The sequence below is a fragment of the Corticium candelabrum genome, chromosome 6 (genome assembly GCF_963422355.1).
Source record: "Corticium candelabrum chromosome 6, ooCorCand1.1, whole genome shotgun sequence".
NCBI lineage: Eukaryota > Metazoa > Porifera > Homoscleromorpha > Homosclerophorida > Plakinidae > Corticium > Corticium candelabrum.
The window spans coordinates 8,168,324-8,192,282 of NC_085090.1; the positions used below are offsets into that span (position 1 = coordinate 8,168,324).

At 40.4% G+C, this 23,959-nt stretch overlaps 3 protein-coding genes across 3 annotated transcripts; 2 read left to right on the forward strand and 1 right to left on the reverse strand.

Moving 5' to 3' along the window:
* The first annotated feature begins 6,980 nt into the window (after positions 1 to 6,980).
* LOC134180949 (mucin-5AC-like) lies at positions 6,981 to 8,533 on the forward strand. The gene is made up of 4 exons (XM_062648131.1): positions 6,981 to 7,233; positions 7,300 to 7,370; positions 7,436 to 8,215; positions 8,280 to 8,533. The coding sequence occupies exons 1-4, from the start codon at positions 7,000 to 7,002 to the stop codon at positions 8,392 to 8,394; spliced, it is 1,200 nt and encodes a 399-aa protein (XP_062504115.1). The 5' UTR covers positions 6,981 to 6,999; the 3' UTR covers positions 8,395 to 8,533.
* A 5,543-nt stretch (positions 8,534 to 14,076) lies between these two features.
* Positions 14,077 to 15,825, reverse strand: LOC134181435 (mucin-5AC-like). The gene is made up of 4 exons (XM_062648711.1): positions 15,555 to 15,825; positions 15,135 to 15,326; positions 14,326 to 15,070; positions 14,077 to 14,259 (listed from the first exon to the last, which is right to left on the reverse strand). Exons 1-4 carry the CDS (start codon positions 15,724 to 15,726, stop codon positions 14,175 to 14,177), a joined length of 1,194 nt encoding a protein of 397 aa, XP_062504695.1. The 5' UTR covers positions 15,727 to 15,825; the 3' UTR covers positions 14,077 to 14,174.
* A 331-nt stretch (positions 15,826 to 16,156) lies between these two features.
* LOC134180950 (mucin-5AC-like) lies at positions 16,157 to 23,756 on the forward strand. Its single transcript, XM_062648133.1, has 5 exons — positions 16,157 to 16,286; positions 17,252 to 17,497; positions 18,815 to 19,009; positions 22,372 to 23,470; positions 23,537 to 23,756. The coding sequence occupies exons 1-4, from the start codon at positions 16,157 to 16,159 to the stop codon at positions 23,460 to 23,462; spliced, it is 1,662 nt and encodes a 553-aa protein (XP_062504117.1). The 3' UTR covers positions 23,463 to 23,470; positions 23,537 to 23,756.
* Positions 23,757 to 23,959: the final 203 nt, after the last annotated feature.

Below are 23,959 nucleotides of genomic sequence, written 5' to 3' on the forward strand. Positions count from 1 at the left end.
GTAGCACCACATACAGCATGCACTTTTTGTCTGTCAAGCAATCAGTGCATGTATGAAATGTGTACATCTAGACATGAGTTGCAATGTTTTCCATAAACACATTTTCAAAACATTGATTTGGTTGTCGTTCTGTGATAGACTTCCTGTTTGCATCGTAAACTTTCAGTCAGTATCTATTCAAGCCAATCGCTTCTAGACACATCATTGTGTGATCAATTTTTTATTTCTCTCACTTTCAAGGCAAGGGCATTATATAGAAATCTGTTGGGCATATGTAGTGTCCCCGTGCAGACCCATAAGCTGCTTTGCCAGCGGAGGTTTAATTCCATAAAAGTGGACTTCTGATGTCACTGTAAAGATTCGTGATTATGATACTAAGGTTATATTAAACTGTAAATAAATAGGGTATCTATACATATAAAAAGAGGCTGTCTGTGTGCGTGTGTATGTTCGTATGTAAATCAGAATGAAAATAGCATACAACGTTAGACTAATTCACTTTAATAACCATTAGCAATATTAATAATTTGCCCGTGCGGAGAACGTGATGATGGGCTAGTCTGTATATATGATACGCACATTGGACGCTTGAGTGTATATGTAAGGATGTATGTATGTATGTATGTATGTATGTATGTATGCACCGTATTTCTTCGAATAGAGGCCGCTGTCGATTAAAGACCGCCCTCGAATGTAGGCCGCAGCTGAACAGACATGTTAGAAATACAGGCAACCGTCGAATTCCACGTTCTCTTTTTGCCCTCAGAACATTTAAAAAAACTTGTCTGAAGTGTTGAAGCGTATCAGGAATCATGGCCTTCGTTTGAAGGAAGATAAATGTTCATTCTTTCAGTCGTCGGTACAATATCTTGGTCATGTCATCAACAAGGATGGTATTCGGCCTTCGGAAGAGAAGATAAAAGCCATTCAAGACATGCCGCTTCCTACAAATCAAACTGAATTACGTTCATTTCTAGGAATGGTTACCTATTTTCTCATTTTTTTCCTAGGCTATCTGATTATACAGTTTCACTTAATTATCTGTTGAGAAAAGACGTGCCTTGGGTTTGGTCCAGTGAAGTTGCAGGCTCTTTTAACACAATTCGGAAGAAGCTTACCTCACTACCAGTTCTAGCAATGTACAATCAAAATCAACCGTTGTTCCTAGCATGTGATGCTAGTGAAAAAGGACTAGGAGCTTGTATATCTCAGCCATAACGCTGAGGGACAAGAGCAAGTAATCGAGTATGCTTCCAAGTCTTTAGCGAAAGCTGAAGTAAACTATTCTCAGAGAGAGAAGGAAGCTTTGTCAATTATTTATAAAATTTAAAAATTTTGACATTATCTTCTGGGACGTCATTTTACTTTAAGAACAGATTATAGACCACTGGTCACAATTTTTGACGCTACTAGGATATCAGTTCCTACTAGATCCAGCAGTCGTTTGACTAGGTGGGCTCTCCAGCTATCACAGTACAAGTACGATATCGAAGGTCGAAGTTGCGAGTGTCAAGTAGTTGCGGTTGTCGAGTGGTTGTGCTTGTCGAATTCACGCATCTCTTGCTAGTCAAACGTATCTCTTGTGTTTTTCTCTATACTACAGTATTTCCCGCGCAATTATCCGGTTGCGGCAACCAATTATCCGATTTCGTTTTGCCAACTGCATTTCGCGAATCAGACTCTCACGTTGCGTCGCTTGTTGTTCAGTGCTTTGAGTCACAGTCGAAACTCTCTCATTCGCAGGCAGATTGTTGTAGCACCGTGGGAAACGCTATGTCACGATCGATCCGGCTGTATTCGCAACTGAACAGCTCTGCTCTGCCGTCTTTCCTAGCAGATCTTTTCGCAACAACCTCATTGACTTGAGAGGAGGAACCACTGCATCACCGACAGTAACACTTGTTGCCTCGCGCGTTCATCCGGTTCTGAAGCATCGCCTAGCGAGCTGGAGAATACTCTGAAGTCTGTCGCATGAATGGAGATCTCCTAGCATTTATTACACGGTACTGAAGCCAAAACGCCACTATTCATGACGATATAAGCTCTACACATGTAACTACGAGCCGAAGACCACACACAAGCGACTCGTGTACGTGCAACGCCTGGTGTTAGCCTAGAAATTTTGATGTCTTATGTTTTTGCTGCTATGTTATGCATGGAGGCTGCAACCATGGACGTAAAATCTTGCAAGAGTACGTGTCACTGCATGTCTACGGCGTGCGAGCATTTGCAGAGGCAGACATCTACTGTAGTCTAGTTATATACTTCTGTTCTGCTCACCTAGCTCAATCTGTCAGTGACAGCATGACTGTTATTGTGATGGTTCTACTAAAATACTGTAGACATAACATTTACATTAGCGATTAATATGTGTTTGTGATTCACTTGGCACCACTAGCTAGTAGGTACAGGTCCCTCACAAACGAGAGACTACATACAGTACTTATACAGACTAGAACATGCACATACACAAACAAACAGACAACAGTACGTAGTATATATTAAGAATGTTCTACATATCTTCTAATCTTGCTGCTTGTGCAGCTTTGACAGTAAGTACATGATAGAAAGCGTTCAGAGTTGAAGCCCCTGTTACTTCTTTGAGTGCGTCAGGACTCAAACGTAGCAGAAGTTGCCGTCTTGCTGTGACAAGAGTTTGACCCTCCATTGCAACAACAGGACCGTGTTCGCTCAACTTTCTTTTTATATGAGCCTTTAGACTCTGAAAGCAGTTCTCGATTGGATTGAGGGTGCAGCTGTAGGGAGGAAGACGAACAAGTTTGCAGTCCTCTGGCATATCTTCACTAACTCTTGCTTCCACACCGCGATGGCATGGGGCATTGTCAAAGACTATGTACCGATTCCGGCCAAGACCAGGTACCATTGGTTCACCAAAGTCACATTCACGTAAAACTGCCACAGCAGGAGATACATGGGTGTCGCTCACATTGATATATAAGAACGAGCAATGAACTCTCTGTCTGGCATATTCATTTCCAGGTACTGACGAAGAGACATGCATTGCAAACTAACGAGCAAGTGCATGCCTACGAGTACATCGACTGCACCTATACACACTAGATAGATAGACAAATAATTATATTTTAACAGATATGCCAATCCTTGCATGAGGTCGTGCATAAATAAAAAATAAAAAATTACCTAGCATGATTGTCCGTTACAGAATCGTTGTGACAAAGTACAAGTTCTTAAACATTACGTGACATAGGGATCGATGTGTGGCGTATAGTACAGCAAGCATGCTATTCCATATCTGGGTGCCTCTATATGGTTTTTTTAGACAGTCAGACTAAAATCTTGCTAACACGTATACTTTGCATTGATGACCCAGATCTGTAGAAAGCCGAGAGGAGAAGATATGCATGATGCATGCCTGGAGCCGTTTTATTTTGATGACCATCATGCATATATATCAAACATGACAAAAGATCGAGAATAAGATATGAACTGGGTACGTATAGATCTAATCTAATGTAAAAGTGTACTGTACACACGTAGAACAGAGTGTAACGCACAAAGTTTAGCGACTTAATTTTCTATTTTAAATTAATTAATAATTTAAATTTAAATAATTTAAATGTAAATTATGTTTACAATTTCTATTTAATAAAACTTGTGTCAAACTTTAATTAAGCGATATATTTTGCACAATAGCATTAAAGTTGATTGTGTTTAGTTAATTAAGTGATGTTGAAGTTTCAGACATAAGCGAGAGTAGAACACAGCTGACACATCCTTGTTTATCTAAATCAGTATCAAAATCTCCAATGCAAATACGCGTATCTCCTATGCGTGGTTGATAGTGCTTCTGTAGTGCGTCGAGCAATTCGTCCAGACTCAGGTCTCGCGGCATTTGCGGACAGACTAGGTTCTTCAACAAATTGTAAGTTGTAGCTCCGATACATGTAAGAAAACGGCCTTGCCCTTGGTTCCGTCCGTCGAAATGTCATTTGCCACACAGTAGAGTAGAAACCTCTCTTTGTAGTCTTCAACACTGTCGATTCCTTCCCGTGTCTATCCGTTGCCATAGCCTCGTCGCCAATTGTAGTGTCTATACCTTTATATGACACGTACACACTGATTCAGAAACGGAAGATCTATTACTCACGGAACGCTGAACGCAGACTACGCGGACTAAACACAGACTAACTAGAGATGTATTGTCTCACAGTATATACGTTGCTAATCTAATTAGTATACTATACTAGTAAATGCTTGGTTAGCATTGTGTTAGGCGAGCGATGGTGTTCTGTCTTACTTATTCGCGTAACAATGGTTGCGTCGTTATGTAGCAATAATTTCTGTCAAACAAAATGCGGGAACTCAGAAAACAGACTGTCATTTGCTCTTCTTCTGGCGTTGCCTTTCATTCTTCGTTCACGCTTGGATCTTTACTGAGATATTTGCGTAACAGTGGTCGCGTAGTCACGTGATAATGGTTGCGTAGCAATAATTTCTGTCAAATTAACGCGCGGAAATTCAAAAAACAGACTTTTCTCTTCTTTTAGCTTTTCCTTTCCATTCCGTTTGTCACGCATCAATGTTATTTCTTTATTAGTCGCGTACGGAAGCAAAATCGAGGGTCATTTCACTCTTCTCGCCAAAACATTATAATTGAGTCGACCCCTTGAAAAGGGACCCTTGCTTCAATTTATAACGCATGTGTTGCGGAGTCAAAATTGTACTCATCAGGCATCGTCGCTTTGTCGATCCGTCTTTCCGTTTTGCCATAAATGCATATGACAAGTGCTGACGTACGCATCTATATTTATAAAGGAAAGTAGGCGCAAGGGCGCAGCCTTTTTGAATTTTTGTTTCGTAATTGCTCGCAAATTGCTATTCCTTTCCGCTCCTCCTTTAGCACATAACCTTCTCTACTTTCGTAAAGCAGCTGGTGCTCTTTGCAGTGGCCAGTACCCTGTACTTTGCTTTGTGTTGGGGTTTTTTGAAAATTATGACGTCATAAAAAGTTTGTTCCCTATGCGTTCGCAAACCGCTGCACTTCCTCACTTCTCCTTTAGCATGCGGCCTTTTCTCAGATTGGAATAGCAGCTGGTGACGTTTTCGGTAGTCTGTGTCCTATAACTAGGCGTTGCTGACGTTCATCTGTACTTCTTGTGTCATCCGATGCCTACTCATTGTTGCGTCACCTATTGTGACGTCACAAACACTCTGCTGTTTTGGATAAAGCGCGACAAAAAGTTGTCATTACAGCAAACCCGCCTGTACACTGTCAAAATGTCTCCCAAAAAGTGCTCTCTGTCTGCTATTTCGTCGAAGGCAAAGCAACGAAAGTTATCACTGCAACAGGAAAAATATAACGAAGCTACTCGCCGGCTTGACTGACAGCGCCAGCGCAATGCCCCTCGACGAATCGCGAAAGCTACTACTAAATTTCTTCTCCAGTCAATGAAAGAGTTAACGATGAGCACCGCTGTCTTTCTCAACACGTGCTTAGCATGCGCGTCAATAATCACATACTTCTAAAATATACTTATACCTTCTAACCAAGTTGTCTCCTTTTTGGAACTGTGTCTATGTAGGCAACGCATACCGTCATCAATGCTTATGGAAAATCATAGTTATACCAATACCACAAACGGTCCTTTGGCGTACAGGTTCGCCTCTATCTTGCATGTCGCCGTCATTTACTAAAGTTTCTATTAGATATCTTACACTGAAGCCTACTCCTAACAACATTGGCAAAATGAACATCAAGTGCAAACATTGCGAAGCACTGACATGGAAGAAGGAACCACCGGGCATCTGCTGCAGTGGTGGAAAAGTTTTGTTACCCGCCAAACCCAAACCGCCTACCCCATTGGTCGATCTCCTTTGGACCAATCGGTTGAAGCGCAGCATTTCCTCTCAAACACGAGAGCGTATAACTTGGCTTGTCAGTTGACGTCCTTTGGATGCGATAAAATTAAAGCTCGCACCGGTTGGAATCCCTGTTTCAAAGTTCAGGGGCAAATTTGTCATTCTATCGGAAGTCTTGCTCCTCCAGAAAATTCTACTGCTAAATTTGCTCAAATTTACGTTGTCGGTGATGTGATGGCCAACATGATCCACGGACCATGCGGACCACTCAACAAAATTTCGCCTTGCATGGTTGACAACTACTGCTCGAAGCATTTTCCAAAGAACTTCTGTCGTGAAACTCAAGGCTCCAATGACGGATAGCCATTTTATTGTTGTCCATGGGTGTCTCCGCTTAGATAACCGAATTTTATTATGCCCCAAGAGTCTAGACGATGGAATTGTGTTAATTAACTTAATTAATTGGCCCGGGCGAAGAACGGGCTACATGACTTGTATAAATATATATATATATATATATATATATATATATATATATATATATATATATATAATATATCTCGAGCTCAATTGACATGACAAGAGAAACGCTCGCTTCGCTCGTCAATCACATGCGACCCTCATTAGAAGCCTCGCTACGCTCGGCAATGAAAGAGATCACGTGCTCATTGGTTGTCCTACACTCTCGGACTGGTATCGACTGCCAGCTCGTTATGAGATCGACGCCGATGTATCTCTTGCGATGGCAGTTCGCGTGTCTTACTCTTGCCGTCTTGTGGAGCAAAACGGTGGCATTCGCAGTGACTCCAACAAGTAATTCTTGTAATCAAGGAATGATGCCCGTACCCTGCATCGACTGGTGCCCCCGAACGTGTCGCACGCCTCAGAATCCAGGACATTGTTACAAAAAACCTGTCTGTCTACCGGGATGTGATTGTCCCAATGGCACGTGGTTTGATCCTAGAGCTAGCTACTGCGTTGAAGAGGGATACTGCAAATACCAAGGTGACTAGAAATAAAGGTAGACATACAATGATAGTTTTTTTATCTATTAAATTTTCTTTCTGCACACACACACGCACACACACGCGCGCGCACGCACACACACACACACACACACACACACACACACACACACACACACACACACGCTATGTAATGGTGACAGATGCAAACGCATTGATAAGCTGTCTACTGCAGCACCGACTTACCTTTGGCCATGTGAGAGCAACCTCGTACCTGTACCTTGCAAAGACGAGTGCCCTCCTACTTGTCAAGATCCTTTTCCTGGAGTATGCACCAAATCTTGTGTCAGCGGCTGCGAGTGTCCGAAACCGTTGTTGTATGATTCGTGTCATAATAAATGTGTCGACTTCAGCGAGTGCTCAGCAAGTCAGCAAGTCAGCATCCTTTAGCACCTTTTGCTTGATTGTAATAGAGGATTTTGTATTTGTGCAGACTCGAGGACAAATCGATCTTGTAATTCTACCGTTTCGCCCACGTCCACAAGTACAACATCAACGACACATGTACACAAGAGTAGAAAGCTACCTTCTACCCAAACCACTACTCTAGTGTATTCTTCTCATTCCAGCACGGTTCAGTCTTCTAGAGCATCTACAACTGTTGGACCAACTAGTAAAAGCTCCAAGCCATTTACCATGCAGACCACTAGAGCATCTACAACTGTTGGACCATCTACTAACAGCTCAGAGCCATCTACCCAGACCACTACTATATTATATTCTTCTCGTTCCAGCACAGTTCAGACTTCTGGAGCATCTACAACTGTTGGTCCAACTAGTAAAGGCTCCAAGCCATTTAGCCAGGCCAGTACTCAATTGTATCTCTCTCATTCCAGCGTGGCTGAGACTTCTAAAGCATCTACAACTGTTGGTCCAACTAGTAAAGGCTCCAAGCCATTTACCCAGGCCAGTACTCAATTGTATTTCTCTCATTCCAGCGTGGCTGAGACTTCTAAAGCATCTACAACTGTTGGTCCAACTAGTAAAGGCTCCAAGCCATTTACCCAGGCCAGTACTCAATTGTATTTCTCTCATTCCAGCGTGGCTGAGACTTCTAAAGCATCTACAACTGTTGGTCCGACTAGTAACAGCTCTACAACATCTGTGAGTTCGCAGCAAACGACAGGAACAACTTTAAGAACATATTATTCAAAGAGTAGTAAAACAACTGCTGCCGCTAACACTCATGCTTATAGTTCTCAAACGGTCTTACCGTCTAAGAGCCCTAGTACTGGTCTAGGTACTCAATCAATTGCTGGCATCGCTTCAGTTTGTACAGCAGTCATTCTAGTAATGTGTGTACTGCTGTTAGGTGTGTATATCTCTAGAAGACGGAAACGACAATATGCGTGAGTAACTCTATTGATAGAATTCTATACGTAACGGTGCACTATATAGAGAAATATTGTTTAGAAGGTTTGCTGATGCAATGGATGAGGTTGAAATGGATGAGATTGGAATGGAATACGTAACAAGTGACAGCAAAGAACTGCTTCATGACTCTGATCAACACGAAACAACGCTCTAAGCTCAGTTATACATACATACAGAACAAAGTATAATGCACAATTTTTGCAACCAAATTTTATAGTTGAAATAATTTATAATTTAAATTTAAATCTTTTAAATATAAATTATTTTAAAAAAATTTATGTAATAAAATTGCACCAAACTGGTTGAAACAAACTTGACAGTTTCATTAATTAAATACTTTCTGACTGGCATTTCTCAAGAGCTACTGTGCGAAGGTATCCAATCTAGGTTTGTTGACGTTTTACGTCTAGCATGGCGTTACTGTATGGTTGGGTTGGCAATTTGCTGTAACGTCCACCTTACATATGGCATGCTTGTTTTTGATCAGTTAATCAACTTAAGGTAGAGTTTTAACTGACATTGCATGTTTGCTTTACCTATCTAACGTCGCTGTATACTTGGACTGTGCATTATCTGACCATGCATGCACGCGCGGTTTGTGATCATGTCTTCTCTAGCTAGTGCAGCTGCCTACAATTTATGTAAATATTGTTATTATTGCTAATGTCAAATCTATCCGGTGTAAATACTAATATAAGACTAATCCCAAGTAATACATGTAGGTAGTTGTGCTATACAAGTAAATAATAATTTTGCCCTTTAAGGGAACTGCACTTTTTAGTATGCTACAACCATCAATATATATATATATATATATATATATATATATATATATATATATATATATATATATATATAATAAGAAGTTTGCATGCCACTAATGTGTCCAGCTCCAATTCGCTGTAGGAAGAATATCTACAACTTGTCTGATTCTTTCTAAACAATATATATATATATATATATATATATATATATATATATATATATATATATATATTATATATTATTTCTCATATATTTACATGTCCCAATCAGGACCAACTCTATTTTCCAGTGCTAAACTAACTATCAACATTCTTGCATTAAAAAGCCACAATTTGACAGAAAGTGGCTGGTGCAAATTGCATACAGACTGACTAATAGACGAATTGTTATGGAATGATGTTCTACGTGCAATCACTTTTATATTATAACCTCTAGGCTACTAGTACTTGGTGACCAAAGTTCTAAAATTCAACCACAAGGGGGTGAACTAGACCACCAGACTGTGAGACTATCCCATCATGCTTCTGATCTTTTTCAATCTCTCCAGCTTCAGATGCTGCTTCTGGGTGACTGGCTGCACAAGGTAAGAAGGCTGTAAAGAATTTCGAACGGTAGGGTCAAAGTAAGTTGGCAGACCTTGTTCAAAGTCAGGATGAAAACATCCCCTGGTCTTGTTTCACAAGTGCTGTTGGATTTTATCTACTAGCACTGCATTAGAAATTACTTCACACAGGGCATTGTGACGTTTTATTCTCAACTTCTGTTCCTGGTTACATCCAAGTAGGTAGTCACCAAACTTATCGATGATTGCACCACACGTACATCGCTTGGTGGCAGGGGCTGATAGAAACACTGGAATTCCCAGCCAGATCCGTAAAGCTACGATGATCTCTTTGCTAGGCATGGCGAGGCCTAAGGTGGGGTTGGGGATTGCCCGCAACCATGCACTGGCTGGGCATGCTGACTTGAAACGGTGTTGAGTCGAGCGCGATCCCGAATGTTGGCGGAATCCTTGAGAGAAGAGTATACATTGGAATCTAGTATGATTTGAAACTGACGTTGACTGGTTGTCCCCATTTCGAAAGTTATGTTGGGTAGAAGACAGCGTAAATGGTCTTGAGCTGTCTGTTCACTTGGTACATACACTCATTTGCGCATAAGGTAATCACCTGTGAACTTTGCGATAAAAGTCGGCACGAAAGCTTGAGAGTGAGATTACAACTTGAAAGATAAGCTGCCGGAGAGCTTCTACATGCTTCCCTCAACCCAAGACCACCAAGTCGAATAGGCAGTGTAGCCTGATGCCATGAACTTTCAGAAATAGAACAATTAATTATCCTCTTAAGAGTCTTCTGCATGTTGATATCAAACTGTTGTAGTTGAGGGGGGATTTTATCAGATGGAACAGTTCTAAGTAGATGGTTAATTTTACAGAGAGAAAGACATGATCTCAGCAAATACGTTTTAGCCTGGCTGTTTTGAAGATTCTTCAGATATTCCTGACATTCCCAGATTTTTTATATAGTTCAGTTCTGTACTTGCTACTGAATTTTTACGAGTGGTCGAGACGTCCATGGATGGCGCCAAAGAGGTTGCTTGCTCTTGAGCCGTCGGTAGATTTAGACTAATTGTTGAAGCAACAGTTGATATAGCTGGTGTGGTTGTTTCTTCTCAAGCTGTAGATGGATTTGGAGTATGTATAGTATGAGCAGTAGCAATAAATGGTGTTTGCGAATTTGTTTTCAGCAGCTGTTGTTGGGTTTGCCTCGGGCGTTGAAGCAGAAGTAGATGGAGCTAGTGAGACCGTCTTTTCTACAGACGTCGTCGTTGGACTTTGATTATCTGTTGAAGCTCTAGATGATGATATTGCTAGTGAACTAGTCTGTTCTGTAGCTGCTGCTCCTGCTGTTGTTGTTGTTGTTACTGAATGATTGATATCATTGTTAGTAGTATGACTAGTGCTCATTTCCCAAGACGCAACAGTTGGAATATTTGCTTTTGTTGTTTCACTTGAAGATAGTCGCATGCGCGGATCCAGGGTGTTTGAAAAGAGGGGGTTGCAAATTTTGATAGACCACGCCTACTTCAGTCAACGCATTTGTATTGTTAGAGGTGCAAATGACCGCTTAGCTAAAGTAAATGGCAACAACTATGGCAACATATCTCTAGCAATGTGTCTTGTTATAAACTCCCTAAATCATCAAAACTGTCTAGCAGAATGTAACTGTCTCATGCATAGACTACTGCTAAATAAATGTTAAGTAAACTACGGTGCAACTATGTCTCTTTCAAACAAAGACTGTATCAACAATCACCGTGGATGATTTTGTACAAACTTCGTCTGCTGGTATCTGGTCTTTGTAATGCATGGCGATAACTGATAGGTGTGCAAGACGCTCCTCTGCCATAGTAGACCTTGCTAAGTCTTCAGTCTCCTCAATAGAAGAAATGACCTCTCTGCTTCTGCACTTGTGATAGGCAGTGTACATGCTATCAATAGCAGACGATAAACATTCGGGTACAACCGAGAGTCACAGGCTCCCAAAGCCAGGAAAAGGTTAATTGATTGTTTAATAGGTATGGCCTTCTTGCACTCTTGCCCTCTTTTCCTTGCTTCTTGCATTTCCTGGTATTTGCTTTGCCATACTGACTTCCACCTTCTCACTTCACCTTCTAGAGACTTCGGGAATGGAAGATCGACTTTCCATTGGGTCCACGTCGGAATGAACCAGAAGGGTATAAGCACTAGACACAACAATGCTCGGACATTATCTTGCTCACCATTAGATCGTTTGTGCATCTGAAGAAGCAGGAAGTCTAGGAGGGGTATCGCAACGGATCGTTTGTAGTGCTCAATCGGACTCCTACTACTAGTAGGTGTATTGCTCCGGTTTCGCTGTAAGTTCGTTTTTTTGGAACTGATTCAACGGATCCAATCCTGTCTACAAGTCGCAGAATGTCTTGATACCAGATGTCGAAGAGGTTGTATATATCCTGCCTTGTTGCCTGCATTCTTTCAGTTACGTACTGAGTGAACCATTCCCTACGCAACAAAGATATCCTGGTTACGAGTCTGGAGTTTCGCTGCTAGATGTCTCACTTCGTCAAGATCTGCTTCGTTATTTTTAATTAAATACTGGAAATGAGCACAATGCGGCTTCAAGACCTTGTGCTTTAACTGCGAGGCCAACAAAGGGGGGGGGGAGGTTTGCAACCCCATCAATCCCTACCCTAGATCCGCCACTGAGTCGATGAGATGAATGTGATGTTATCGATTGTCTAGAGGATGCTGTCACAGTAGTAGCGAGATCTGTCGATGGTGATTCTATACATATATACATACAAACTCGACATGCGAAATCTGCAGCGGGAAGCAAAATTGTGCCTGAAAATGTAGCAAACAGATCTGACCGGTCGAAAAGCTGTCCACATCAACGCATATCTCTGTAGATGAGTCATAGACAAGTGGCCCTGGACATTGACAACCACTAGCGCATTTGGTGTTGCATCTACCCGCAAAAAGATCTTGACAAGTAAGAGGACAGTCGTCTTTACAAATTACCATAACGAGGTTATTTTTACATGACCAAGGCTTAGTGTCAGAGCCTAAACAAACAACCGAAAGAGTATAGTAAAATGTAGCATCGCATGTCTATACCTATATATACTAATCATCTTGTTGGCGTTTGCAGTATATACCCTTTTTCAACGCAGTAATTAACTACGTTATCATACCAATTGTCTAGTAGACAATCACAGACAGGTGTCGAAACAACCTCCTGGATATGTAGGAGTAAGGCACGATGAGTAGGGGATATTAATTGAGAGAGTGGAGGAGAACAGACCAACGAACACGTGAGCTCTAGATCATTACTCCTTCAATTGATACGACCAAAGGTCTCATTTCAAAGAGTTTCCAAGTCCATTTACTTGTACTGCATGTGCATTATCAGACCGTGCAAGCACGTTCGTGATCATGAATGTTTTTGCTATGTTTCCGATTGTTTTGGCTGATTTCCTAAAGACCTTAACGCATGTGAAAGTGCAAGTATAGTAGAGTTACCAAGAGTGAGTGCTCTGAATTACGAGACCCAAGAGTCCACAGTAGTCCATGGTCGGCTCTAGTACGTGTTATTACAACACGGTGCATGTTCATTAGGCTGTAAATAATATTTCTTACATACAGCGTAATATCAAATCCAGTTTTATAGCGCAAAATGCGCTATTACAACTATAGATATGCATGCTATGATATGATATGATATGTTTGATTATATACAAACATATAATTAATTAATTAATTAATATTTAAATGTAATTGATTCTATTTTGTTTCAAAGCAATTTGCTATGACTTCTATTTACGGTCTACGGTCGGCTGCTTTAGTGTTCCTCTAGAAGTGTACGTTCGCGATACACTTGCAAGATGGATTCTATTGCAGACTTTCTTTGTTATATCCAATTCTTGAAACATTGTTTCTTAGACCTTATAAATAAATGAGCTCTTAATGAGCGCTCCGTTGTTCAAAGATAAAGTCATTAAACTTTACAACAAATAATCTAACCTTAAACACCTAACAGAGCTAGTACTCTCCTTGCAATCTAAAGCAAGTTTATATAAAACTATTTTGTCATTTTATGACAAAGTCTTACAAAATGCTGTCCATACGGGTTTGTAATATAGATTAGATTATTATTGTTTAAATTTGCAAAATGTGGTACAACAATGTGTTCTCGAGTTAACGTTACTATTATTTGAGTGATAAACACTAACGTTTAGCTAGCTAATGACTCATGAGATACGCAACTGACGACTGTATCTAATGTCTTTACATACAGCCTATCAAATCCACGTACCCAGTTTATAGCGCAAAATACGCTATACTGCTTGCAACTATAGACAAACATTAATTAATTAGTATTTAAATGTAATTGCTTCTCTCTTGATTTATAGCAACTTGATAACGTCCATCTTTAAAAAAGCATGCTAATTAGACATTGTTTATGATTAGTTAACTTATTACAGCTTGTACAAGGTTTGCAAACATTATTATTGTCACACACGCAAAATATACTTGATGTAAATACTAATATATTACTTATCCCGAGTACATAGTTGTGATGAGAAGATATATACAAGTAAATACAAAGTCAGTCAACACTTTTTGAGTTACTGAAATTCTTCTACCAATTTTTCCAGCTCCAATTTCATCTTTTTGCTGTAGGAAGAATTTCTACAACTTGTCTGATTTTCTCTAAACATTGTATATCTAACTTATCATATTTATGTGGGTACGAATACAATGTAAAATGAAGCTTACAGTAATGTGTATCGACGTCTTCTGTTTCTTCTCCTGAAGAGAAAATGTCCTAGGAACACTACACATGTAACAATAGCTGCTGCTGCTGCTGTAGCTGTAGCTATGATTGCAACTATTTTTGCACTTATTCCAGAAAAACTTGTATGGATAGTTGCTTGTAATGATGAAGGGACATAAACGTTTTCTGTTCTTGACGCTGCAAAAGTGCTTTTATCGTTTGACGATAAAGTGGTTTGTTGATTATCTGTTAATGGTGTTGGTGGACTTTGGTTTCTAGATGTTGTTGATTTTAGATTAGAGGGTTTTGTAGCAATAAAAATAGTTGAGGAACTAGTTTGCTTAGGTGGCTTGTAATCTCTAATAGTTTGACCAACAGTTGTAGATGCTCCAGAAGTCTGAACTGTGCTGGAACGAAAAGAATACAATAGAGTAGTGGTCTGGATAGATGGCTCAGAACTTTTACTAGTTGGTCCAGCAGTTTTAGATGCTCTAGAAGACCGAACTATGCTGGAACGAGAAGAATACTCTAGAGTAGTAGTCTGGGTAGATGGCTTAGAGATTTTACTAGTTGGTCCAGCAGTTTTAGATGCTCTAGAAGACCGAACCGTGCTGGAATGAGAAGAATGTACTAGAGTAGTTGTCTGGGTAGAAGGTAGCTTTCTACTCTTGTGTTCATGTGCCGTTGATGTTGTACTTGTGGACGTCGGCGAAACCGTAAACTTACAAGATCGATTTGTCCTCGAGTCTGCACAAATACAAAATCCTCTATTACAATCAAGCAAAAGCTGCTAGTATGCTGACTTGCTGACTTGCTGAGCACTCGCTGAAGTGGACACATTTATTATGACACGAATCATACAACAACGGTTTCGGACACTCGCATCCGCTGACACAAGTATTTTTGCATACTCCAGAAAAAGGATCTTGACAAGTAGGAGGGCACTCATCTTTACAAGGTACAGGTACGAGGTTGCTCTCACATGGCCAAAGATAAGTCGGTGCTGCAGTAGACAACTTATCAATGCCTTTCCATCTGTCACCGTTACATAGCGTGCGTGCGTGCGTGCGTGCGTGCGTGCGTGTGCGTGCGTGTGCGTGTGTGTGTGTGTGTGTGTGTGTGTGTGTGTGTGTGTGTGTGTGTGTGTGTGTGTGTGTGTGTGTGTGTGTGTGTGCAGAAAGAGTATTAGATAGAAACTAGCATTGCATGTCTACCTTTTATTTCTAGTCACCTTGGTATTTGCAGTATCCCTCTTCAACGCAGTAGCTAGCTCTAGGATCAAACCACGTGCCACTGGGGCAATCACATCCCGGTAGACAGAGATTTTTTATGTAACAATGTCCTGGATTCTGATGTGTGCGACACGTTCGGGGGCACCAGTCGATGCAGGCTACGGGCATCATTCCTTGATTACAAGAACTTCTTGTTGGAGTCACTTCGAATGCCACTGCTTTGCTCCACAAGACGGCAAGAGTAAGACACGCGAACTGCCATGGCAAGAGATACATCAGTGTCAGTCACATTGATGAGCTAGAACAAGCAGGCATGCAGTCGATAAAACAGTGCAGTCCGGGATATTAATTGACAAAGAAACTTTTTAGTAGAGAGCGTAGGAGTCTGAGAGCAGACCAACGAGCACGTGAGCTCTATACCATTACATATTTGCTTCCAGCTGGCATACAACGTCTCGTCTAGACATCACGAGAAAGCGAAGCTATGTAGCTGACATGCTGCATGCTTTACAGATATAATTTATAGTGGCGAAATGCGACGTACGCGGTCTAGACGACTCTAATGTCTTTGAACATATACAGCATATCAGTCTACACAAGTATGCAGATTGTGACAAATGGAATGGAGTTTACGGTAACATTAGCGTCAGGTGTCACGTTTAATGCTAAAGGTGCACAGTCTACAGCTATTGACAAGGCCAGTCACAAAGTATTTACTAAAGCTGCCAAAAGTTCTTAAACAAGTTTGCTTATTAATACAGTTTTGCACATTTTATTAAATAGAAAGTAAACCTAATTTATATAAATTATTTTAAAAATTAATTTTATTACTTAATTTATTAGTTTTTTTATTTGCTGTCTAGTGTACTTTCTTTTACTATCTATCTAGCTGTAGTTTGTCTAATCTGTATATGCTCTGCTTCTAGAGGAAACTGCATGCACATCTTGTGCAACAGAAAAGATAGTATTAGTATTATTTCTAAAATAGAAAATTAATTTGCAAAACTTTGTGCGTTCTTTGTTCTGTACATGTTAGTACACTTTATACAGCATAGTAAATTTATATTTATGTATACCCAGTTTGTATCTATTGCTATCAAACACGAACATGCAATTGTATAGTCAGATTTAAGCTAGAACAAGAGAGCGTAGAGTATTCTTGATTTTTCGTCATGTTGTTTAGCTTATTATTTATGTTAATAAGGTTATAGTTATAAAATGGCTCCATCATGCACCTCAGACTTGGGTCGTAAATGCAGAAGTAATTGCTAACCAGACCTCAGTCTGAATGTCTAAAGAAACCGTATAGAGGTGCTCATGCGAGTCTGGAATAGCTTAAGCTTCCTGCATGTACACTGTACTAAAAATTTTACGCTAAACATCATCTCCATATACGTATACAGCACTTAATGTTTACGAAGTTGTACTTTTGTCACAACGGTTGTGTAAGAGAATATCATGTTAAAAATTTTAATTTTAATTTATTGACTAGGACCTCAAGAATGGGCTTATCCTAAAGATAATTACTATTTGTGTATCTATCTATCTAGTAAGCATGCAGAGTTCACGTGCCCGTTAGTTTGCCTTGCATGTCTCTTCGTCAGCTCCTGGAAATGAATGAGCCAGACTGAATGTTCATTATGCTCGTTCTTATTTATCAATGTGAGCGACACTAATGTATCTCCCGTTGTGGCAGTTTACGTTGCTTTTCCTTATCGTGTCGTTGAACAAAACGGAGGAATTTCAAGTGACTGCAACAGACTGCGACCGTGGAAAGATACTCATTTTATACATGGACTTTTGAAATCGTGCAGGATACCTAATATTCCAAGAGGGTGTGCCGATAGAGTTTGTATACCAGAATGTAACTGTCCCAATAGCACGTGGTTTGATAATGACCCAAACGTTTGGTACTGCGTTCAACAAGGCTACTGCAAAGATGGTATGTGCTCATAAATCACACACACACACACACACACACACACACACACACACACACACACACACACACACACACACACACACACACACACACACACACACACACACACACACACACACACACACACACACACACACACACACACACACACACACAACTAACATGAACGTGCCTAGCGAGCACGCGAGCTCTGCATGTTTACGATTACTTTAGATAAATAGATAGATATTTATTGGATATCTAATTTTCTAGTACAATGACAACATTAGATGGATACCGCAAACTACATAAAATGTCAGCTAAAACTCTAACTTAAACTATAACTTAATTAGGTAATTAAATAATTAAAGTGGGCGTGCTTGGATACGATAGACAGATAGACTAAATCTAAAAGTTTTAGTTGGTTTGACTGCGACAGTAACTTGAGAGCCGTAAGAAAAGGCAAGTAGACGGAGAACATGGGAAGGTGCATGGACAAAAATATTGAACGAAAGAAACGACAACATTACGACTGGTAATCTAAAAAGAGCGCATATAAAAGCGCCAAGAGCAGATTTAGCCGCGCCAGCAACTCCAAAAAGCGGCGATAGATAGAGTATATTTGATGTATCAAATTGTATAGTATAGGCAATGGGTTTCCGCGTCTGGAAACCCTTTGAGATACGCCTCCAGTCGTAATTAAAACGTTGCATTTTCGTCACTAAAAATTACATTTAAACTTGCAATTTTTAACAAAATCTCGCTATCGCTTTTCGTGATGTTATCTATATCTAGAGAGAGAGCTGATCTGCTGAAAGTTTAGTACGTAGAGAGAGAGTAATGATCTAGAGCTCACGTGCTCGTTGGTCTGCATGTTTTCCTACGCCCTTTTTTTCTTTATCAATTAATATCCCGGACTGGTCTATTTATCGATTGCCCGCTCGTTCTATGGTTCATCGATGTGATCGACGCTGATGTATTTCTTGCGATGGCAGTTCACGTGTCTTACTCTTACCGTCTTGTAGAGCAAAACAGTGGCATTCGAAGTGACTTCAACAAGTACTACTTGTGATCGAGGAATGGTACCTGTACCCTGCATCGACTTGTGCCCCCCATCGTGTCTTACTCGTACCTAGCCAGGAGGTTGTTTCGATACCTGTTTAGAGGGATGTGATTGTTCAACAGACACTTCGTACGATGACAAAGTTAATTACTGCGTTGAAAAGGGATACTGCAAACGCCACCAAGGTGACTAGAAACATGCACACGATTATGGTTGTCTAGGGTAGACATGCGATACTATAGTTTTTGTCTTAATTCTTTCTGTTGTTTGTTTAGGCCCTGGTATTAAGTCTTGGCCATGTAAAAATAACCTCGTTTCCGTAATTTGTAAAGGCGACTGTCCTCCTACTTGTCAAGATCCTTTCTCGGGTGGATGCAACACCAAATGTGTTAGTGTTTGTCAATGTCCAGAGCCACTTGTTTATGACTCAGCTACTGAGACTTGCTTTCCCGTGGACGAATGTCCAACAGGTGAGCTATAAATTTTCATTCACATGCAATCTTGTCTTTTTCTCTCTCTCTCTAGGTTTCGCATGTTGTGTTTGTATGTGTGTATAGAGTCACCAACGACAGATTTTAGAGTTTTACCTACGACTGTGACAGCATTCTCTAGACAATCAACAACATCACATTCATCTCATCGATTATCTTCAAGTGAAACAACACAACGTAATACTCCAACTGTTGCATCCCGTTCTGATTCTAGTAACGTGAGCACTAGTCATACTACTGACAATGTTGTCACCACAGCAAGCGATTGAGTTTCAACGACTGACACTTTGCCATCAACAGCAGAAAATAATATGACGTCATTAGCTCCCACTATGAATACTACCTTGAAAAGTACAACACAAACAGAAGTGATAAAGACTATCACAACTACTAAAGTGCATGAGATCACTACTAACGTACCAACAACAACTAGAAAACAAAACACCTCAACACCATTAACATACGACCAACGACCTAGTCAGGAGATAACAATTACTGTAAGTTGAAAGCACACTACTGGAGTACCGATAAATGTGAATCAAACGACTCATCCTGTACTAACAACAATAACAGCAGCAGCAGCAGCAACAACAACAACAACAACAACAACAACAACAACAACAGCTACAGAACAGATTAATTCACTAGCATTATTGTCATCTACTCAATCAACGACGGAAACAAGCTCAGCTAGTTCACTGGCACTATCTACTGTTACTGCAAAAACAAGTTTAGTAAACTCAACTTCACTAGCAACGTCTACTGTTGCTTCAACGACTAGTCCAAACCCAACGACCGCTACAAAGAAAACAGTCTCACTAGCAACATCTTTTCTTGCCACAACGTCTGGTTCAAATCCAGCAACAACTGCAAAACAGACGAATTCACATGCTCCAGCTACTGTTGCTTCAACGCCTACTCTACTTGTTAGCACAACAACAACAACAACAAAGACAACTTCATTAGCATTATCTACTGCTGCCCCAACAAGTAGTCAAAATTCAACAACAGCTGCAAAAGATACAATCACGACAGCATCAGAGATTGGTACAAACTCAGCAACAACTGCAGAACAGGCGACTTCGCTACCAACAACTGGTGCTACTGCAACGTTTAGTTTAACTGTAACGACGTCTGCAAAACAGAACACCTCACCGTATTTGGCTACAGTCGATCTGACGTCTAGTCCAATCCCAACAACAGCTGCAGAGCAAACGACGTCACTAGTATCATCCACTGCTGCCTCAAAAACGGCTACAAAACCATTTACATCTGCAAAGCAAACGACTTCACTAGCTCCATCTACGTCTTCCTTGATGAAAAGTACAAGTCCAACAACCGCTGCAGTAAAGACATTACCAGCGCCATCTACTGTTGCTTCAACAATTGAGGCAAACCCAACAACAGCTAAGAAGGCAATTTGACAAACACCATCTATGGCTACTCCCAACACTACTCCAAATCCAACTATATATACAGCTAGAGAAGAAACAACATTACCAGCTTCGTCTACTGCTGCTTCAACAACTAGTCTAAATCCAACGACGAGTGAAGCACAGGCTAGCTTTTTGGCTTCATCCACGTCCGTCTCAATTACTCGTAAACACTCAGTGGCAACCACAAAACTGACAATTTCATCAAAACAATCAACATTTGTACAAACCTCAAGTCTAATACCAACAACTGTTGGCAATAAGGGAACTATTTCTTCAGCTACAAAACCCACAAATCCAAAATTATGAACAACCAGAAACCAAAGTCCACCAACACCATCAACAGATAAACAACAAACTACTTTATCGTCAAACGTTAGAAGCTCTTTACCAGCATCAAAAACGAAAAATGTTTATGTCACTTCTTCGTTACAAGCAACTATCAATACAAGCTCTTCTGGAATAAGTGCGACAATAGTTGCAATCATAGCGACAGCTGCAGCAACTGCAGCAGTGATTGCTACATGTGTAGTGTTTATAGGATATTTTCTCTTCAAGAAAAGAAACAGAAGACGTCGATACGCATTACTGTAAGCTTTATTTTCGTTGTCTTAGTAAGCACATAAATCTAGTAAGTTGGATATACAATGTTTAGAGAGAATCAGACAAGTTGTAGAAATTTTTTCTACAGCAAACGGATCGAATTAGAGCTGGACAAATTAGTAGAAGAATTTCAGTAGCTCAAAGTGATGACAGACTTCCTACTTACTTGTATATCTTCTTATCACAACTACTACGTGTATTTACTTGAGATTAGTCTTTATTAGTATTTACACAGAGTATATTTGTGTGCCTGTGCGACAAGCAATAATAACAATATTTACATAAATTGTAGCCAGCTGTAAGAGAGAAGACATAGCAAACACATCTATGATCACGAACGTGCATGCGTGCATGCATGGTCAGATAATGCTCAGTCCAAGTCTAGAGGCTGCGGGTTTCAGCATTTGGAAACCCTTTGAGATACGTCTTTGGTCGTAATTGAAACGTTGCATTTTCGCCACTAAAAATTAATGAAGTCAACTTTCAACAAAAATCTCGCTGTCGCTTTTCGTGATGTTGTACAGAGTCGACCTGCTGGAAGTTTAGTATGTAGAGTGTAATCATACATAACTCACGTGCTCGTTGGTCTGCATGTTCTCCTACGCTCTCTCTTCTTCATCAATTAATATCCCGGACTGGTCTAGCGACTGCCCGCTCGTTCTCTATCTCATCGATGTGATCGACACTGATGTATCTCTTGCAATGGCAGTTCACGTGTCTTACTCTTACCGTCTTGTGGAGCAAAACGGTGGCATTCGAAGTAACTCGAACAAGTACCACTTGTGATCGGGGAATGGTACTCGCAGACTGCGTCGACTATTGCCCGCCAACGTGCCTTACTCCTACATATCCAGGAGGTTGTTTCGACAACTGTCTACTGGGATGTGATTGTCCACTAGACACTTGGTACGATGACGTAGCTAATTACTGCGTTGAAAAGGGATACTGCAAACGCCAAAGAGGTGATTAGTATACGTAGACATGCGATGCTACTTCTCTTTCGGTTGTTTGTTTAGGCTCTGACATTAGGCCATGGCCATGTAAGAATAACCTCGTTCCCGCAATTTGTGAAGACGACTGCCTTCCTACTTGTCAAGATCCTTTCTCGAATGGATGCAACACCAAATGTGTTAGTGGTTGTCAATGTCCAAAGCCACTTGTCTATGACTCAGCTACTGAGACTTGCTTTCTTGTGAACGAATGTCCAACAGGTGAGCTATAAATTTTCATTCACATGCAATCTTGTCTTTTCTCTCTCTCTCTCTCTCTCTAGATTTCGCATGTTGTGTTTGTATGTGTGTATAGAATCACCAACGAAAGGTTCTTCTGGAGCTGGAGTTTTACCTACGACTGTGACAGCATTCTCTAGCCAATCGACCACATCACATTCATCTCATCCACCATCTTCACTTGAAACAACACAACCTAATACTCCAACTGTTGCGTCTCGTTCTGATTCTAGTAACGTGAGCACGAGTCATACTACTGACAATGTTGTCAGCACAGCAAGCAATAGAGTTTCAAAGACTGACACTTTGCCATCAACAGCAGAAAATAATATGACGTCATTAACTCCTTCTATAAATACTACCTTGACAACTAGAAAACAGAACACCTCAACACCATTATCATACAATCAACGACCTAGTCAGGAGATAACAATTACTGTAAGTGGAAAACACACTACTGAAGTACCGATAAATGTGAATCAAACGAGTCATCCTGTACTAACAACAACAACAACAACAACAACAACAACAGAACAGACTAATTCACTAGCATCATCGTCATCTACTCAATCAACGACGGAAACAATCTCAGCTAGTTCACTGGCACTATCTACTGCTACTGCAAAGACAAGTTTAGTAAACTCAACTTCACTAGCAACGTCTACTGCTGCTTCAACAACTAGTCTAAATCCAACGACGAGTGAAACACAGGCTAGCTCTTTGGCGTCATCCACGTTCGTCTCAATTACTCGTAAACACTCAGTGGCAACCACAAAACTGCCAATTTCATCAAAACAATCAACATTTGTACAAACCTCAAGTCTAATACCAACAACTGTTGGCAATAAGGAAACTATTTCTTCAGCTACAAAACCCACAAATCCAAAATTAACAACAACTAGAAACCAAAGTCCACCAACATCATCAACAGGTAAACAACAAACCACTCTATCTTCAAACGTTAGAAGCTCTTTACCAGCATCAAAAACGGAAAACGTTTATGTCACTTCTTCGTTACAAGCAACTATCAATACAAGTTCTTCTGGAATAAGTACAACAATAGTTGCAATCATAGCGACAGCTGCAGCAACTGCAGCAGTGATTGCTACATGTGTGGTGTTCCTAGGATATTTCCTCTTCAGGAGAAGAAACAGAAGACGTCGATAAGCATTACTGTAAGCTTTATTTTACGTTGTCTTCGTAAGCACATAAATCTAGTAAGTTGGATATATAATGTTTAGAGAGAATCAGACAAGTTGTAGAAATTCTTCCTACAGTAAACGCATCGAATTGGAGCTGGACAAATTAGTAGAAGAATTTCAGTAGCTCAAAGTGATGACAGACTTCAAGGGCGTAACTATCATTAATATTTTACCGAGGCAAGTTTATATAAATTAATTAATTAAGCAGTATTTTGTCTTTAACCTACTTTATGTATAATTTAAGTAAACATGGCTTCTATAATAACAACTGTCCCAATCTGCAATGTCCTGTACAATCAAATCTTCGTAGGACGTTCTCTCTACTCACAACCACATCTCTATGAATATATAGAAGAGCTAAGCCACTTACTCTTTCTTCTGTCATTGTTGAGCGTCATTGAGTGTCATTGAAAGAGGACTTCTTCTGTTCGGTAACCGCGTGCAGAATGCCCGATCTTTTCT

What these genes read in the sequence shown, in the direction of transcription:
- LOC134180950 (XM_062648133.1), top strand. Translation starts at nt 16,157, where the DNA reads ATGCAGATTGTGACAAATGGAATGGAGTTTACGGTAACATTAGCGTCA. An exon ending in ATTTACTAAAGCTGCCAAAA is followed by an intron (nt 16,287 to 17,251) that starts GTTCTTAAACAA and finishes CCGTTGTGGCAG; the next exon opens with TTTACGTTGCTTTTCCTTAT. An exon ending in CGTGGACGAATGTCCAACAG is followed by an intron (nt 19,010 to 22,371) that starts GTGAGCTATAAA and finishes ATGTGTGTATAG; the next exon opens with AATCACCAACGAAAGGTTCT.
- LOC134181435 (XM_062648711.1), bottom strand. Translation starts at nt 15,726, where the DNA reads ATGATGCCCGTAGCCTGCATCGACTGGTGCCCCCGAACGTGTCGCACA. An exon ending in GGGATACTGCAAATACCAAG is followed by an intron (nt 15,327 to 15,554) that starts GTGACTAGAAAT and finishes TGTCTACTGCAG; the next exon opens with CACCGACTTATCTTTGGCCA. An exon ending in CTTCAGCGAGTGCTCAGCAA is followed by an intron (nt 15,071 to 15,134) that starts GTCAGCAAGTCA and finishes GTATTTGTGCAG; the next exon opens with ACTCGAGGACAAATCGATCT.
- LOC134180949 (XM_062648131.1), top strand. Translation starts at nt 7,000, where the DNA reads ATGGTGACAGATGCAAACGCATTGATAAGCTGTCTACTGCAGCACCGA. An exon ending in GTACAACATCAACGACACAT is followed by an intron (nt 7,371 to 7,435) that starts GTACACAAGAGT and finishes TTCTCATTCCAG; the next exon opens with CACGGTTCAGTCTTCTAGAG. An exon ending in AGACGGAAACGACAATATGC is followed by an intron (nt 8,216 to 8,279) that starts GTGAGTAACTCT and finishes AATATTGTTTAG; the next exon opens with AAGGTTTGCTGATGCAATGG.